This window comes from Centroberyx gerrardi, chromosome 1 (genome assembly GCF_048128805.1).
Source record: "Centroberyx gerrardi isolate f3 chromosome 1, fCenGer3.hap1.cur.20231027, whole genome shotgun sequence".
NCBI classification, from domain to species: Eukaryota; Metazoa; Chordata; class Actinopteri; order Beryciformes; family Berycidae; genus Centroberyx; species Centroberyx gerrardi.
In genome coordinates, this window is record NC_135997.1 from 20073539 (window position 1) to 20092625 (window position 19087).

Genomic DNA, 19087 nt, shown 5'->3' on the forward strand with positions numbered 1-19087 from the left:
GCCAAAGTAGAGTGTGTGTGTGTGCGTGTGTGTGTGCGTGTGTGTGTGTGTGTGTGTGTGTGTGTGTGTGTGTTAGTAGGATAGGGGTCTAGGTCACCCAAGAAAATGTGTGTGAAACTAGAGAGGGGACACAATTGGGCCATGACTGAAAAGGGGGAAGGGAGAGAAGGTAAGACAGAAAGGGAGGAGGAAATGGAGGGGAGAAAGGGGTTTGGCTTGTTCGTTAATCATTGAGTCAAAGCAGGGCTTGGTCAATGCTGAACTGTAGACTCAGTCAGTCGGTTAGTGAGAGGAAAACGAGACTGACAACCAGTGAGAGGGGAAACAGACAGAAAATAAGACTCTTGGATTTACCTTGACAACTTCATAACAACACATTTTCATCCAGATTTTACGTGTGTGCGTGTGTGTGTGTGTGTGTGTATCTGAATGGTGTACTGACACAGGGACTGAAAGAACTTGCATGGTGGTGTGTCTCATGTCAAGATGTTGGCTGTTCATCTTCTTTCCTACTACTTCTCCAAACTCCAAGAGGACCCCACTAAAAAGGTAAGAGCTGTTCCAGTGTAAAACTGTCCCAGTTTACTTGACACACAGAATTTGAACTGAAGATTTTCTAGTAGCAGTAATGCTCAGCATTAGGGAAGCTTCTTTTAAAATGAAATCCCTTACAGTTTGGGGTAGTACAGTGAGATAGAGATGGCCGTAATGCTGTAATCAACTATGAAAGTGAGAGAAGTTTTCTAATTGAGGAAATATGTGATTAACTCCAGCTAATTAAGATGCACTACTAATACTTGAGTTTGGAAGGCTAAATTCAAAATGTAATCTGCTATTACTATTGTTTTCCTGCTAAAAGTAAAAGTTATTAATCCTGGAACACTCTGATGCTTTACCTCTTCTCTCATTTATTCTCTTGATAAATTTGGATGAACAATGTAATCCGCTTCACAAACAGATGAGCTGTGAATTTGTTTGTCACATGCAATATCTTCATCTTCATTCCTATTTGATTTGTTTTTGGTTCATCTTGGGTGAATGTTGTGTGTTATCATTGAGATCTAGCATTATAAAATGATTGGCCTAAGTTGAGTGCTGCAGCAATTAACTGAAGACTTTGAACAAGCATATCTCTTGCCTTGAACTCATGAATTACATATAAGTATAAAGGTTTAATGGCATTACCTTTATACTTATATGGAATTCATGAGCAACAAGTTCCTCATAGTCTCATAAGCTTCTCCTAAAAGATTTGCCAGACATTAATAATTTTGTCGCTTTCATGATGGAAATTGTAATTGTTCTCACTCATTGGTCCAAATCAGCTGCTACATCATTCACAGAGAAATTACTGCAGGCTTTGTCTTATAAGATAGAAAATGGGTGCAACATAAATTGTCACATTCAGCTAACAGTCCTTTTGTGCATTTCATTTACATTATACCTTTACATTTTAGGCATTTAGCTAACACTCCTCAGTGCAACAGTAGAATAAGCTTTATCACCATCTATCATTACAAGCAGCCAATAGTTTAGGTGTGCAGGGGTCAAGGCTATAGTGACAAAATTCCTGTGACCACAGAATGATCATGTAAGGGAGAAATACAGGGAAAATAAATAATAAAATAATTGCTAAAAAAAAAAGAGATAGAAGTGATTGTTAGAGCAATCAGATGGAAGGAGAGGAGATGGGACATGATTCAGTGGGGAGAGGGTTTCATCCAGGTTACATCCCACTGTGTGTTAGATAGTCAGATTTAGGTTTAATCAGGGCAAATCTCAGAGATAAGCCAGTAAGCCAGTGGTGTGATATGATGGTGACAGTACTGTAATCAATATTTATTGTGTCACTGTGTTACTGACATTCTTTGCTGAGAAATGATTAACGCGTTTCCTTGGCAATGCCATTACTCTTTTCTTAGTGCCGGCGGGATTGACACACATACTCACAGGGATACACATCGACACTCACACACACATGCACACACACCCACATACACACAAATATACAGTGACACCAGCCAGGCACATGGCCAGAAGGACCTTGCCCCCTGAATGTGTCACCACAGTGACAGTTTGGCTACAGTTGGAGTATAGTGGGTGCTGAGAGAGAGAGAGGGAGGAAGAGTGAGAGACATGCATGGGTCAGGGTTTTTTGACACATACTGTACCTCCTATTCATTTCTGATGGGGATTCCCGATTTTCCTGCTCTTATTTCCTATGTATTTAATTCTGATCACATTCCTGATAAATTCTTGGTTCCCATCTCTCTCCTTCTAAAATCAATAGTTAAAGTCCCATGTGGCTTACACATTCTTTTTTTTTTATTTGACTTGATTTCCCAAGTCTTCAAGAGCATAATGTGAATATACCCAAAATATGGAAGGTCAAATAAACATGAGGGATGAATGTGCATTTGACCCTGTCCAGACGTCTTTGTTCTGCTGCTCTTGTTTGTTTTGTTTTGCCTGGAGGATGGAGAACAAAGAACAGAAGTTTCCTAAGGACAGCTCTTTCTCAAACTGTTGGATGGGACCCTGAAATTGGGTCACGGAACAGCTTCGAATGGGTTTAGATTTGCAATGTTTTTTAATGAGCCTGGGTCCCAGGGTGAGATAGCCTGCTAAGTCTCTTATGTGGGTTCTGACCTGAAGAAGATTAAGAACCCCAAGTAGCTATAGTGTATATAATGGGGTGTGGTGGGAAGACTGGCTGCACACAGTAGTGGAGGAAACTGAACTGAAGTTTTTGAAGTGCAGAAAAAAAAATGCTTTGGACCTAAAGGAAGGAAGGACCGGTCCTTTGAAACCTGCTGACAAGAGACTTGAGGAGAGCAGACGAGGAGAGGGGAGATGGGAGATATTTTAACCCCCCCCCCACTTGCTTCTCTTGTTTGCTCTGTCTTCCCCTTCTTCTTTTTTTAGGTGGACAGGTTTCTGTACTCCATGCGTCTCCATGACGACCAGCTAAGGGACATCTCAGGTCGTTTCCTAGGTGAAATGAAGAAGGGGCTCTCAGTGGAAAGCAACGCCGCAGCAACGCTTAAGATGCTGCCAACACATGTCCGCTCCACACCTGATGGATCAGGTAACTTTATGGGTTTTACATTTTTTTCAAGCTGTTGTGTAGGTCAATGAAGATGTGCAATATTTTGGTCAACTGCTAACTTATTACTACACAGGGGTTTTTTTTTTTACTTTAGTGGGCTAAAAGGCTATGGCAAGAGATTGAGAGATTGTGACTGTAACTAAATATTCATATGTACCCCCCCCCCCCCCCCCCTCTTCCCCCCCCCTTCCAGAGAAAGGAGAGTTCCTGGCTTTGGATCTGGGAGGCTCCAGGTTTAAGGTGCTCCAAGTTAAAGTGAGAGAGGAGGCAGGGAGGAGGAGGAGGGGAGTGGAGATGGAGGAGAAGACCTACCCCATACCTAAGGAGCTACTCATTGGGAGAGGAGCAGAGGTGAGGAGGAGAGGGGGAGAGACAGGACACAGGGAGAGCGATGAGGAGGAGAAAGACAGAAAGGTGGAGGGGCAGGGGAAGAGGAAGGAGAAGGGGAGATAGAAGGAGAGAAGCTACCTGATAGCAAGGTGAGAGCAGAGGTGAGGGGTTTTAGAAGAGGAAAGAAGACTGTTGGGAAGAGGACAGAGAGAAGAGGACAAGCTACACAGCAGTAGGGGAGCAGGGGTGAGTAGTAGGAGAGAAAAGGAAGAGAGGGAGGAAGAGGAGGAAGAAAGAGGAGAGGCAAGAGGAAAGAGATGGCCAGAGGTTATCAACCATCTCCACCCTGTTCCCTCTCCTGTTTGATTTACTGACTATCTGTGTCTTCATCCTCTTCTCTCTCTGCCTATCTGACTCTGTCTGTAGTTATTTGACCACGTGTCAGAGTGTCTGAAGGACTTCCTCCATCAGAAGAACATCAGTCTGGAGGAGAAACATCCTCTGGGCTTCACCTTCTCTTTCCCCTGTCAACAGACCGCCCTGGACCAGGTAATGATACTCTATATAGTGTCTGTCTGTCTGTCTGTGTTTCTGTCTAGTGTTGTGTTCATGGTCTAGGTCATAAATGGCCTCCAGGCACAGATATCATTCTGGCCCTTAGACATTGTGCAGATATACAGTTTTGTTTTGTTCTAGATGTGGTATGTCTTATTACTGTATATTTTCTGATATCCTCTCTGCTCCAGTCTCAGGGGAACAGAAGTGGTTCTATCTTTTTAGATATATAACCTGAAAAAACCCTAACCTGTTTTATCTTCTTTCCTGTCTGTAGGGACTATTGGTAAATTGGAGCAAAAACTACCGGGCTCGTGGCCTCCAGGGGAAAGATGTGGTCCAGGCCCTCAGACAGGCTATCAACAGGACTGGGGTAAGACGTCAATACAATACTATTAACTACATTACCCATAATCTACTGCTCATATATCAGACAGGCCATCAACAGCACTGAAACGTTTAACAAGAAGCTTATTTTAGTAATTTAGCTGATGCTCTAGTCCAGCAAAACATTCAATTAGTTTGATGACTACACTACCCATCAGGCACTGCTCCTATGTGACATTATCCAATCAGATGCTGCTCATAGCAGATTGAAACCACAGATAGGACATTTTATATTTACATTTCAGTAATTTAGCTGACGGTCTTAACCAGTAGAATCTCTCAATATTCATTGACATTCATTATTCACATTCTTTCCTGGAATGAGGTTGCTTTCACTTGTGCAATTTTGCATCCCCAAATGTAATAAAAAGGAAAACTCCACCCTATACCACTGTTAAAAAACAGCTATTGGCAATGTACCTTGCATTCCCAGGCCCATTTTGTTGTTTGATAGTATTTTTCGTATTCCTGCTGATAACTGGCCAAGTGTACGCGATGTCATGTAGAGATATTTCCAGCAAAGCTACAATGGAGTTTGATAGCAGAATTTTCAGTGATCTTAAACATTTGCAGAATCAAAAAGTAAGAGCTTCTTTCTAGACTCACCATTTTGCACCGACGTTCAAAAATCATACAGGGAGAATTCTATTGTAGAAGAGGCAGAGATACCAATTTCTCCACTGACAGTAGCATCAATCGTTCATAATCCAATACAGCCACTAGACATGTTGTGTTGTGAGTCAGGAGTGTGACTGTTTTTTCGAGTGGAAAAAGTATTGCTTTGCTATAACCCACTTATAACCTGTAGCTGAATGCAACAAGTTCATGCCTGTTGTCTGCGGGTTGTGGAAAGGCATTCTGGGAAATGTAGAATATCTCTGTAGAAGTAGATGGGGCAGGTTGAGAGAAAGTGGGTACACCAAAAAACATCACAAAATAACTCTTGGAATGCACTTAACATCATAAATTCACAATATGTAACAGTGTTAGAGTATCTGAGGGAGGATTTTTCCTTTGATGTTTATTAGGAGGGATGGCCACAGATAGGAGCTTTAACATCAAGTAAAAAGGAGAGATTGAGAAGTGCAAAGGATATCATCCCATCAGCTACTGCCCTTACTGACTACCTTACCCAAAAACCATCACTCAGAGCTGACTGCACTACCAATGACACACTTCATATATCGTGAATGTTACATTAGCCAAAAGACTTGGTTTATTACTCTCTCTGTAACTCTCTCTCTCCAGGGTATGGATGTAGAGGTGTTAGCCCTGGTAAATGACACCGTAGGAACCATGATGACCTGTGGTTTTGACGACCAGCGTTGTGAAGTAGGACTCATCATCGGTTAGTAGATGCATATCATACCATCAGGTTCATATCATATCATATCATATCATATCAATCATATCATTCACTAGAGTCCCCTGTGCACGGAAGTGCTGTTTTAAAAAATCCTTTATCCCCACTGCCATTGCGCAGCTCAACAGCTAGAAGGAACCTACAGACCTACTGAGCTGAGCTAGCATACAGCACTTTATATTTAGTATTTAAGTTTTAACTGCCACTGGTCAACTTTTTAACTGCATGAGATTACTACATGTACTGTATTGTCTTTTTATGTGCACTTATGTTCCTATATGCACTGTATTGTATTTCTAAGTGAGCTATGCACCAGCGAAAGACAAATTTCCATTATTGCCTGCACTAATGGACAATAAAGTTTTCTTGAATCTTGAATCTTGAATCTGTAGTTGTTTATAGCAGTTTTGACGACCAGCATTGTAAAGCTGCTGTGGGCAGCAGGGTGGCCCGGGTTCAGCCCCTGTGACAGAAAGCTTTCTGCTGAAGTGTCCTTTAGCAAGACAGTAGCTGAACCAATGTTTTGACATGTGGAGGGGAGCAAGTGAAAAGATTAATTTCTTCTTTGGGGGATCAATAGAGTTATCACAAAGAGAGTGTCATATCTTTAACTGTAACCCTCCCCTCCTTCTGTGAAGTAGGCATCGTCATCAGTATTAGATATATGTCTATCTTTATTTCAGCTATATCTACTGTATCTTCCATGTTTACTCTCTCTCTCAATTTTTAATCTTGAACCCATCTCTTCCTATGAAGTGGGATAACATTGGTTAGACTAGTCTCTCACTCAGAGTGCAGGCACTTTTATAAAGTGAGGTCATTTTGGCCGATCCTCACTTCTACAAGAGATTAGTTAGGGGTTAGGATTTGGGTCTAGGGTTAACATTAGAATTAGGATTACGTTTAAATTGGGTCTAGGTGGCATCCCAGGGCTACCAAGCTGTTTAGAGCACAGAGGCATGGTCACACAACTCCTCAGAGAAGCCAAGGAGAACAGGTGAGATGTAATGGTGTTGTGGTTAGACCTTGCTAATGCTTACGGCTCGATGCCCCACAAGCTGGTTCTGGAGACACTGGTGAGGCGTCATGTTCCAATCAAAGTGAGAGACCTCATCCTGGATTATTACAATGATTTTCAGATGGAGAGTCTCAGTAGGGTCGGTTACATCAGAGTGGCACAGACTTGAGGTGGGAATCATCACCGGCTACACCATCTCAGTGATTCTGTTCACTTTGGCAATGAACATGTTGGTGAAATCAGAGTGCAGAAGCCCCACGTCCAAGTCCAGGATCCCCCAACCACCTATCTGTGCCTTCATGGATGACTTGACAGTCACCACTGATTCAGTACCTGGCGGCAGATCGATCCTGCATGGGCGTGAGAGGCTGATAGGGTGGGCCAGGATGTCATTCAAGCCAGCAAAATCAAGGTCCCTGAGGAGGAGGGTCATGGACAATTTCCATTTCACCATCTCAGGCACGCCAATACCTCTAATCTCGGAGAAACGCCTAGGGAAGATTTTTGACAGCAGCTTGAGAGATGCAGCATCGCCCCAGACCACCTGCCAGGAGCTAAAGGGCTGGTTGAGAGATGTTGACAAGTCAGGCCTCCTGAGAAAATTCAAGGCGTGGATTTACCAACATGGGATGCTGCCTAGGATCCTATGGCCTCTGCTCCACTACAAGGTTCCTATTTCCACCGTTGTGATCCTAGAGAAGAAGGTCAGCAACTGACAGAGGAGATGGCTGGGCCTGCCAAGGAGCTTGAACAACATCGCCCTCTATGGAAACACCGCCAAACTCCCCCAAAGTCCATTGAGGAGTTCAAGGGAGGTGCTGCAATGTAGAGAGTTGAGTGAACCTAAAGTCTCCAAGGCAGGGATTGTGGTGAGGATGGGCAGGAAGTGGAGAGCAAAGGATGCAGTGGAGCAAGCAGAGTCACGGCTATGCCTTGGAGTCCTGGTGGGGGCGGTTACCAGAGGAAGGGCTGGACTGGGAACTTTCATAACCCCTCTGTATGACAGGTCAGAGAAAAGGATGGCAGAAAATGGTCCAGAATGAGTTGAAAGCAGCTACTGAGGACAAGGGCAATCCAGCAGTGTAGATGAGGCAACAAGGAGCCTGGACAAGATGGGAGCAGGCAGTGGAGAGAAAAGTCACATGGACTGACCTATGGCGGGCAGAACCAGGCAATCTATGGTTCAGGCAATCTATGATGTACTCCGCAGTCCTTCCAACCTGCACTACTCGGACTTGGTGGATACTCCGTTGTGCCCGCTATGCCCAAGAAGCTCAGCGCCTGGGTCGCCTGGGCAAGGGTGTCTGATGTTGAAAGACCCGAAACACCTGATGACCCCAGGGTATTTATGTCACTGATGATGTGCCCTAGTCAAGCATTGAAAGATGTATCATTTCAACAGGTTAGAGTAAGGTTAAGGTTAGGATAAGGACTTGGGTGTAGGATTAGGATTAAAGTTAGTTTAGGGTAAGGGTTAAGGTATGGCATATTGTGGTGGTATTAAGTGGTATTAAGGTTGGGGTTCAGGTAGTCAAATGTACTGTAGTCAATGCAAGGTTCTCATAAAGATAGAAGTACAAGGATGTGTCTTTGTGTGTGTGTTTAGGTACAGGTACCAATGCGTGCTACATGGAGGAGCTGCGGCACATCGATCTGGTGGAGGGAGACGAGGGCCGGATGTGTGTGAACACTGAGTGGGGAGCCTTCGGAGATGACGGGGCACTGAATGATTACATCACTGAGTTTGACAAGGAGATCGACGCAGCCTCCACCAACCCTGGGAAACAACTGTAGGGAAAGAGGCACTTTATTTCACGTGATATAGCATGGCATAGCATAACTAACATAACATACAGCATCCTAAGATGACACGTGGTACAACACAACACAAAATATAACACAACTTAATACAACACAACAATTTAACAAGTATAATACAATATGACCCCTTTACCTCTCTGTTTCTCTTTCTCTCTATCAGCTTTGAGAAGCTGGTCAGTGGGTTGTATCTGGGTGAGTTGGTGAGGCTGGTTGTATTAAAGATGGCGAAACTAGGACTGCTGTTTGATGGAAATGTTTCTGATGCTTTGAGGACTAAAGGGAAAATAAACACAGCGCATGTAGCAGCTATGGAACAGTAAGCTATCTGTCTGTCTGTCTGTCTGTCTGTTTCTCACTCTCTTTCTCTCCATTTCTATCAGAACAGTACAATTACATTATACCTGTCCATCTCACTGTTAGGTACAAAGATGGTCTGAGGAACACCAGAGACATTCTTCTGGACCTCGATTTGACCCCATCACCTGACGACTGCATTGCTGTTCAACATGTCTGCATCGTGGTCTCCTTCAGGTCCTCAAACCTGGTGGCTGCAGGGCTGGCTGCCGTCTTGAGTCGAGTCAGACAAAACAGGAAATTGAAGACGTTAAGGATCACTGTGGGGGTTGATGGAACTGTGTACAGGACACACCCACAGTAGGTTTTATGGAAATATTCACCACACAAAGAGATCAGTTCTATCAATGTTGTTGCAATTCCTACTGGTTGCCAATAGAGGTCAATAAAAGTGAAAGACTACTTGATGCTCCTTCAATTCCAGGTATGCTAAACGTCTCCATAAGGTGGTGCGTCGGTTGGTTCCTGATTGTCATGTCCGATTCGTCCTGTCAGAGAGTGGCAGCAGCAAAGGGGCAGCCATGGTAACAGCAGTTGCCCAGCGACTGGTATCACAGAGACGACAGGTCAGATGGCTGTGTGTGTGTGTGTGTGTGTGTGTGTGTGTGTGTGTGTGTGTGTGCGCGTGCGCCTACTCCCAGGTGTGCACATAACTTTGATTTTTGTTAATACTAACTTATCTGACTTAAAATTTTACTTTGCGTACTTGTATTCCAGGTGGATGAGACGTTGTTGTCCTTCAGACTGAGCCAAGAGCAGCTCAGACTGGTCAAGGCCAGGATGAGGGCGGGGCTAGAGGCGGGGCTAAAGAGTAATGGCCCTACCCCAATAAAGATGCTGCCGTCTTATGTGTACCGTACCCCTGACGGCACAGGTCAGAGCAGCACCAGCGTGTGTGTGTGTGTGAAAATGTAGTATTTTCTCTGCATTTTGGACTCCTGTCCACACAAAAACAGCATTTTAGGTCACTGGAAACGGAGCTTTTGGAAAACGCCTTCCAGGGTGGAGGTTTTTCAAAACTCCGTTTTCCATGTATTTGTGTGGACCAGTGAAACAGGTGTTTGAAAATGCTGACATCATGACCTCAACTTGCACATGGCAATTGTTGTTTGATATGTATTGAGCATGCATCAGGAACCTACGAGCAATGGCGGAGTTTGTTTACGTGTGGTCAGTACTGTTGTACATGCTGTTCACCATGTCTCCATTAAAAGTTCAAAAGTCTCTCCAACTTTAGGAATCGCGAGTATTATGTGTATTCGATCCTTGTCTTGCCGAATACGCATGCTCCTAATGTTCTTCTGTGGTGTTTGACATAAAGTTTTATGACACATTATCACCACCTGTGAACGTTTTAAATTGTTTTTGCATTGTCGTGTGGATGGAGAGATTTTCGAAAACACAGTTGGTGTGGACAGGAATTTTTGAAAAAATGGAGGGGAAAATTGCATTTTCAGAAATATCCATATACGTGTGGACAGGGCCTCAGTTAATCAATAACTTATATCTTTTCTCAGAGCATGGAAAATATCTAGCCTTGGATCTGGGAGGAACCAATTTCAGAGTTCTGCTGGTGAAGATTCGTAGTGGTCTGAGTCGCTCTGTGCGACTCTACAATAAGATTTACACCATACCACTGGAGATAATGCAAGGAACAGGAGAAGAGGTAGGACACATATAAATATATCATTAATGTTAATGTTAATATTAAATATTTAGATAGACAGACACATGTACATGAGAGTGGGACTTTTTGGTGGAAAGCTAATTTGTATAACTACTGAACAACATGCCACTAAAAGTGCAGCGTTGTCTCACTCTACATCCCTGTGAGAAATGGAAGTCAAATTTATCTTCTTTAGGGGTGTCAAAAATAACCTGTACTGAGAGTGAAGTTAAATACTTTTAGATGGACAACAGACATTGTACATTTCATTAAAAAAAGTGACACCTCTCTCTCTCTCTCTAGTTGTTTGATCATATAGTGCAATGTATTAGTGACTTCCTTGACTACATGGGGATGAAGAACGCTCGTCTTCCTCTGGGCTTCACCTTCTCTTTCCCCTGCAAGCAGGCTGCCATCGACACGGTAAGCATGGACACATATGACAGTTTAGTGTATTCTTAACACCTACAACCAAATAGTTTATTTGTGTTTGATATGTTATGACATGTCTTTATAACAGGTTATGTCACCTCGGTTAATGTCAAGTTGTCATTGAAAGTGACGTTATCAACTGAATGACACTTAATGACAACAGTCATAAACATTTATAAACATCAATTTATGTTCATGTCAGATGTCATGTCATGGTTATGACAGTGCTATGACAGCCTTATGCACACCCCTTCAAGTACAGTGTTACCAGTTTTTGAAACCCAATGAGGTCAAAGCAGTTCATATGAAGGCGCTACATAGATTTTATCCATGCAACAAATTTTTATGGAAATTTAAAGCAGATATCTCCCCAAATTGCTCATTCTGTGATATCGAAGAAGAAACAATTTCGCATTTATTTTATTAAAATAGCGCCTGTACATACAAGGCCACAGACTGTCTCCTTGAAGGATAGGTGTTTAATGTTAATTGAAATGAAACGAATGCTTGTATGTTTTGCAGGGCACATTGGTGAGCTGGACCAAAGGCTTTAAGGCCACAAACTGTGAAGGAAATGATGTTGTTGACATGCTGAGAGACGCCATCAAGAGACGCAATGTGAGTCAGAGTAGAATAGAATAGTTACAGAATGCTACTATCGTATTGTGGAAATACTTTGACTTTTAGCACAGGACAATCTTACATTTCACTGTCAATACTCTCAGGTGAAGGTGAAGTGAAAAGCTGGTACCAGATAATACTGTACACTTGTGTGATAAGAATGGGGACAGTGTCTGAGTTTGTACGATGAGCAAAACAATGTTTTTCACCACCAACAACAATATTATACAAGTTCAATATTATACAACATGTTCTGGCAAGTCCTGGTAGCCCAACACCTTGTGTTTGTGTCTCCATTATTGTGGCATTTACCTGCATGTTGCCATGTACTGTATGTTTGTCCACATAACAGTAGTAATGTACGATAATATGAATGTGTGCCTGAGGTGTGTATGTTTGATGTGGACATAGCAGCAGTAAATGACACAGTGTGTGTGTGTGTGTGTGTGTGTGTGTGTGTGTGTGTGTGTGTGTGCGTGTGTGTGTGCGTGTGTGTGTGTGTGTGTGCGTTCCTACAGGAGTTTGACTTGGACATAGTAGCGATAGTCAATGACACAGTTGGGACCATGATGAGCTGTGCTTATGAAGACCCACAGTGTGAAATTGGATTGATAGCTGGTATGTATTTGAGCTCTACATTGTTAGTATGTGTGTGTGTGTGTGTGCGTGTGCGGGTGGGTAGGTGGGTGTGGGGGATGTGCAGCTCCTCATAAGAAAGTTATTCCTAATGTTACATATGCTGGATCTTATAAACACAATCCACTGACTCAGGCTATTGTTTGTTTCACATCATGTGTCACATAAATGTAAAAATATTAAATATAATTTGTTTTGTTTTATTGTAATGTTTTATTGTAATGTCATTTTGTTCCACAGGAACAGGCAGTAATGTTTGTTATATGGAGGAACTGAGCAACATTGAGAAGGTTGAAATGAAGGAAGGAGGAGTGGAGAGAGAAGAGAGGAGACAGGAGGAAAAGGTAATTCCACAGAAGAATCTAACACACAGTTCTATTATTATAGGTATTTAAGCTTTAAAATAATATTTTTTTTCAATTTTGGTATAGTGCAGCTTAAATTGTCTCTCACATACAGTACAAACAACATTTCATGACTCTATTGATAAAACAATTTCAAAGATACATGAGTGTCTATAGAAAAACCAACCCGCTTTTCTCAGTTCCTCAGTAAATGTCTTTGTGGTGATACACAATGATTTTGGACAATAAACTATAGCTCATTGTTTTCTGCCCCCAGGAGGATGATGGGATGGAGGGAGAGGAGATGAAGAGGAGAGAGACACAGAAGATGTGTATAAACACAGAGTGGGGGGGTCTGGGTGAGGATGGCTGTCTGGATGACATCATCACACGCTACGACACTGAGGTGGACCGAGAGTCACTCAACCATGGGAAACAAAGGTTAGAAAACACTAGCTGAGTGTGTGTGGACCTCTTGGTGTCCCCTACTTGGTCAACATAATACACCATTTTTCACACACCATTTTTGAGTTTTGATGTGTGTGTGTGTGTATGTGTGTGTGTGTGTGTGTGTGTGTGTGTGTGTGTGTGTGTGTACCTCAGGATTTCAAAATTTAAAAAAGTTGTGTTTGGTTACTGATGTCTTCTATATTCTCATACATGTATGTGCATACATGTGTGTGTGTGTGTGTGTGCGTGTGTGTGTGTGTGTGTGTGTGTGTAGGTTTGAAAAGCTGACCAGTGGGCTGTATTTAGGAGAAGTTGTCCGTCAGGTCCTGTTAGATTTAACCAGAAGAGGTTTGCTGTTCAGAGGACACGTCACCGAAGCTTTAAAAACACCTGGAATATTCCACACCAAATACCTATCGCACATAGAGAGGTAGGAGAGAGGGTGCGTCTTGGGTCATTGTTTGTGTTTGTGTGTGCGCGCACATATGTCTGTCTCTTTAAAGGAACAATCAATAATACGTACTCTTTAGTAACATGTAATGGCAGCCATAGAAACTACAACATCTACAAACATGTGTCCTCCTCCACAAGTCTCAGCCAAAGCCCCCAGATCCACCTCAACCTCTCTCACCCCTCCCGTCCCCGTGAGCAACGGTGGCCTGAAACTGACAGAAAATACAAACTGCCATTTTCACACACAGCCAAGTAGCTAAGTGAAGAGGTAACATCCCATTGCAAACTGTTATAAATGTTTAGAACATCCCACAGAGTTACTGAAATATTATACAGCAAGTCAGTAAAAGAATCAATATCTAGCAATGCTGTGCTATCAGCTAACCCAGAGGTCTAGCAGCTCAAGCTGTAGCTAATGCTAACCAACTTTACCCAGTACCCTCTAGCTGCTTACTAGCATCAGGTTATGTGTGAGCATATTGCTTGACAGATATTTATTTATGCACAGCGAAGCTGTGGCGAGCTAACGTTTGCTATGTTGCATCAACAAGAAACGTTAGCTCGCTAGCTTGTGTGGCTAACATTAGCGTCATAGGTTGCTTACCTAAATATAAGACCAACTCCACATCGGTCTTGAAGTTTTTCAGAATCCTAAGCTACCTCCGCCTTTGAAATGCTGCAGCAGTGTTCGCTCTGGTTTTGGAGCAGGCTTTGTCATTGGCCTTTTTGGCTTCAGAACAAGGGTTTTTAGGCTTCTTTGCAGAGGTGTTTTGCAAAGCTGATGGTTTCGTTGCTATACGTCCCTCCATGGTTGCGCAAATGAAACTGAAAGAAGTTCCGAATGCAAGGGGGGTAGTTCTGGGGGCGGAGCTTGGGCATATATTGAAATGCCTGGGGTTACAGAGAGTACAGACCGGACTGCTTGTTTTAGAAGCTTGAAATCTCAGCAGCCATTGAAGTAACAGTGGAGTGACTGGTAATGATCAACAATACTTGCGGACCCCTGCTGATATATTATGCTTATTTTGTGATTAATGTGACTTTATCACTCAAAATGGGATCCATTTGCCTGACATTAGGGTTAGGGTTACATCTCACCTTCCACTTAGCACATTAGGGCTACATGATATTGCTAAAAAATCAATATTGCAATTTTTTGTAATATCGTGCTTGTGGTATAAATTGAGATACATGTGTTCTGAGCTGTTTCTACTTTTTTTTTTTTTTCAGCACAAAAAAACATTGGGGGAATGAAACAAAATTGTAAGGGATCCTGTATAACACCAGAATATGTAGTTTAGGAGTAACCTTCTGTGTGTTCTGTAGGTCAGATCTCTCCTGCTAAGGTTATCACCCCCAGCTCTCTGTATGTCTGTGTATGTAGTGTAGCTGTGTATTAATATATTTAACTGTGCTGTCTCCCCCTATAGTGACCGCCTGGCTCTACTGCAGGTCAGATCCATTCTCCAGCAGCTGGGGCTGGACAGCACCTGTGATGACAGCATTGTCGTCAAAGAGGTACAAGTGACAATATATACATTTTTCACCCACATTGTGACCAGTGTATTTTAAACTAAACTTCTATTTTAAAGTTAGATTGTGCTGGAGGTCAATGGTTTTCAGTCCCAGTCCTCAGGACCCAGAACTAGCTGGTGGGATAGAAAACCAGCAGTACTCTGAGTCCTGAGGAGCAGGATTGAAAACTGCTGCTGGAGGTGTGTTCAGTGCCTGACGGCCATTTTGCTACTCTTTAGCATTAACTGATATAACAGTGATCCAACCTATACCCAGTTCATAAAAGCTTTTATATATTGCTTGGTACCAATTTCCCAGGAAAAGTTTTATGTTTCCAGGAAAAGGAATAAATGAAGAAGAGAACTGGGTAGTCAACATGAGCAGAGATAGCCACCATGGCCTGAACTGACTAACTATCAGTAAACTGCAAACTGCCCGGACCTAAATTTCATCTTCTAAGTGGTTGGTGGGGATGAGGTGGTGAAGAAAATCTTTGCGTAGCAGGTGCATCACTGATGAATCCAGCTTTCTCTGGATGGAGCGCTCACTCGCTGCTGTTTAGGAACACGTTTTGTATTTTGCTCATACATTTTGATTTGTCACTTCCTGTGCGCTCAGAAGATTTGCCACCAATGATCATACTCAACAGAATTGGGCAAATCTAAGGGGTCTCAGTTACGGGGGGATGGGACACTCTTCTCTGCTGCAGCCCCACTTTGTTATTTAGGCTAAGATGGATGTATTTTTACATACAAATCTTGCTTTGTGCATCCTTCAGTTACATTTTGTTTCCACAGGTGAGTGAAGTGATATCACATTGTGCGGCTCAGCTAACTGGGGCAGGAATGGACTGTTAAATGTTACAGTAATCCTGGTGGCTTAGTGGTCTAAGGCGCATACCATGCTACTGCGACGTCCTGGGTTCGAATCTGGCCTGGGACCTTTGTCGCATGTCGTCCTGCTCTCTCTCCCTGTCTGTCTCTACTTTGAATTATCAAATGAAGGTGAAAATGCCAAAAAATAATACATATATTTTTTTTATAGTAATGGTAATGGTTTTCATTGTCAGGTGTGTGGAGCAGTATCACATCGTGCGGCTCAGCTGTGTGGAGCAGGAATGGCGGCTGTGGTCGATAAGATCAGAGAGAACCGTGGACTGGACCATCTGAACATCACTGTAGGGGTGGACGGGACGCTCTACAAACTACATCCACAGTGAGATATTATTATTTGTAGTAGTAGTAGTAGGAGGAGGAGGAGGAGGAGGAGATGGAGGAGAAGGAGGGGCCAGGGTAGGAGGAGTTGAAGTAGTATTACTTTTATTAATTTGTTAATTTATTTAGTTTAATAAACCAAACAATTTGTTTTCTTCTTGTCTTACTGCTGCTGCTGTTGTTGCTGCTACTGTAGTTTCTCCAGAGTCCTCCAGGAGACAGTCCGGTGTTTGGCTCCTCAGTGTCATGTGACTTTCGTCCTATCAGAGGAGGGCAGTGGGAAAGGTGCCGCCCTCATCACAGCTGTGGCCAGACAGGAGCAGGAGGAGATGTAACTACACAGAACTGAAAAGTTGATGCTTAATTGATTTACCAAAATGATGTTTGTTGTTATTGTTACAACGTGAAATGCACACTTTTCAAATTTCAATACAAATCCATGAGCGGTCTAGCAATATATTTGGTTCTAGATCCAAGATATGAACCAACAAGGCCTGTGAGAAGTGGAAACCCTCTGCTTATTAATCAACCATACAGTCAGCCGTGGGAAAGGTGTTACTCCCACAGCTGTACAGTCACGCGGCAGTGTTAGCCATACACTGATTAGCTACTGGCTGTGTGATAACAGGAGTATTTGTTTATGGTCCAGATTCCAAAAGCTGAGTGCTGCCATTATGCTATTTGATGATGCTGAAAGGATGTTTGCCTGTCATTTATTTATCTGTATCTATATCACAGGGTTTTATGGTTAAAATGGTCTACATCAACAAAAATACTCCTATCAGCAATCAAGTTTAGCAAACTACTAAAAGTAAACACTCATGGTCAGGCAAAAAATTGTGTTGGCCATCGTTAGCTGGCATAGCTTTACCATGACATAGACTTCTGCAATATAAGACGTCACTGCTGAAAACACTAAAAAGCCTTGACAACCAGCTTCAATTGTCAAAATTTGAATGTATTGTACATATAATGTGATCTTCTGAAGACTTGTGCACAGATAGTGACTCAACAGAACTCCAGTCTCTCCCTTTTGCCTAATTATTCACAAAGTGCCCTCTTTAGTGTGTTCATTCATGGACCTTTATGTATTAAAAAGGTGTTTTTACAGTCATCCCTATATAGCCCATTCAGCAGAGAATGATATGAAATAATAGGTACTCTAATCAAAAAAACAGCACAACATGCCTCCCTTGATTGGTTTTAGGTGTTGGAATGTCCTTTCTCTTGCTCCAGCCCCTCCCTTTTACACTAAATGCACATTCCTAAATTTAAGTTGTCATTCTTCCTGTGTTGGTTACTCTTCTTTGATCATGCAAATTCTACTGTATTTGTAGTCTTTCTATACAAATTGTATACTGAATGATTTTTTTATTAATAACATTGTTGACTCATACAAGATGATTCCTACACAATAATTTAATAAATGATTTTTTGTAAAATATTTAACATCAAAGAATATGTATCTTGGATAATAATAAGTAAGGAGAGAGACAAAGAGAAAGAGTGGGAAAGTGAAGTGTGTCTTAGACTTTTGTGTGTGTGTGTGTGTGCGTGTGTGTGTGTGTGTGTGTGTGTTAGTCAGCAGTATCTCAGTATTGATGAAGAACAGAAGGAGGATTGGAATGCTGCTGACTGAATGTCCCAACAGGAAAAACAACCACTGCTCTGTTCTCTGTTCCTCTGGACTGACTCTCAGTCCTTGTGATTTCCCGTCTGTCTCTCTGTCTGTCTGTACTTCTGTACGTTTTTCTGGCTGGCTGCATCCTCGGCTATCTAGCTGTGTCTTTATTTAGCTATCTTTCTGTCTACCTATCGATCTGCCTGACTTTTCATGCCTATATACTGAAATAGCAGTACAGACAGAAAATAATATTAGAGAGGAATCAGAAAGGATGGACTACAGATTGGATTTCCTTGTTGAAGAAATTACTATCTTTGAAAAGCGTTGATTAATTTTCGGCCTAAGGATCTAAGGTTAGGGGTTAGGCATATGTCTCTAGTAAGGCCAGGTAATGGTTAGATTTCTAATAAACTTGTTAGGTGATAATTACAACCAGTGTTAGGTTTATAAGTACGGTTATAATCTCTATACATTCACTTTCCTCCAACCACCGATCTGACAATACTAGACAGGGGTGAGCAGGTCAATGATCAGTGTGCTTACACTAATCCATTCATGGTCAAGTCAAGTCAAGTTTATTTGTGTAGCCCTTAATCACTGTTACAGTCTCAAAGCGCTTCACAATGACCAGATTATGAAAACAATAAATGAAAACGACACCCACCAACCTTAGACGCTCAAGTGAGAACCACGAAAACCTTGGGAAGGGTCTCACAGAGAGGGATCCCCCTTCCAGGACGGTCAGGCATGCAATGGATACCGAGAGTATCCATTGCATGATTAAATATTTATTTTAAAAAATGGAGCATAAGCAAAATACACAGAATAAACGTAAGGATACTTGGGTAAAACGTCCAGATGTGGTGCAGTTCATCAACAGCAGCTTGGTCACCATTGTCGCAAGAGTCTGGAACCACGAGGATGCCAACACCGTCCAGTCACAGCCACAGCCTGAAACAGATAGGAGACAAACACACACAGCAGACAGCAGACAGACTCATTCGCTCACTTGCTGGCACACAAACAGACATGACCAACATGAATAAACAGGTGCACACAGATCAGGAAAATGGGAAAAGGGGACAACCAAAAATTCCCATCGGCAGGAACCTGAGGTACTGCTAGCTAACTGGTCTAACCTTAGTCTGTGAAGACTCCCAGTAATTGTGAAAAGCAGGGATGACCAAATGATTAG

General features: G+C 42.5%; 1 protein-coding gene across 1 annotated transcript; it reads left to right on the forward strand.

Annotated features, from left to right (window-relative positions):
* The first annotated feature begins 486 nt into the window (after positions 1–486).
* Positions 487–16603, forward strand: hkdc1 (hexokinase domain containing 1). Its single transcript, XM_071904858.2, has 21 exons — positions 487–549; positions 2926–3088; positions 3303–3460; positions 3866–3988; positions 4272–4367; positions 5630–5729; positions 8369–8552; positions 8744–8899; positions 9004–9237; positions 9362–9503; positions 9655–9811; positions 10455–10603; positions 10907–11026; positions 11558–11653; positions 12175–12274; positions 12533–12603; positions 12965–13077; positions 13361–13516; positions 14970–15057; positions 16124–16269; positions 16465–16603. The coding sequence occupies exons 1-21, from the start codon at positions 487–489 to the stop codon at positions 16601–16603; spliced, it is 2754 nt and encodes a 917-aa protein (XP_071760959.2).
* The last annotated feature ends 2484 nt before the right edge of the window (positions 16604–19087 follow it).

Excerpts from the sequence above, each read along its gene's own strand:
- hkdc1 (XM_071904858.2), top strand. The coding sequence starts at position 487 with ATGTTGGCTGTTCATCTTCTTTCCTACTACTTCTCCAAACTCCAAGAG. Across the intron at positions 12,604-12,964 it reads TTGAAATGAAGGAAGGAGGA|ATGTGTATAAACACAGAGTG; the intron begins GTGGAGAGAGAA and ends GAGACACAGAAG. Across the intron at positions 16,270-16,464 it reads CTCTACAAACTACATCCACA|TTTCTCCAGAGTCCTCCAGG; the intron begins GTGAGATATTAT and ends CTGCTACTGTAG.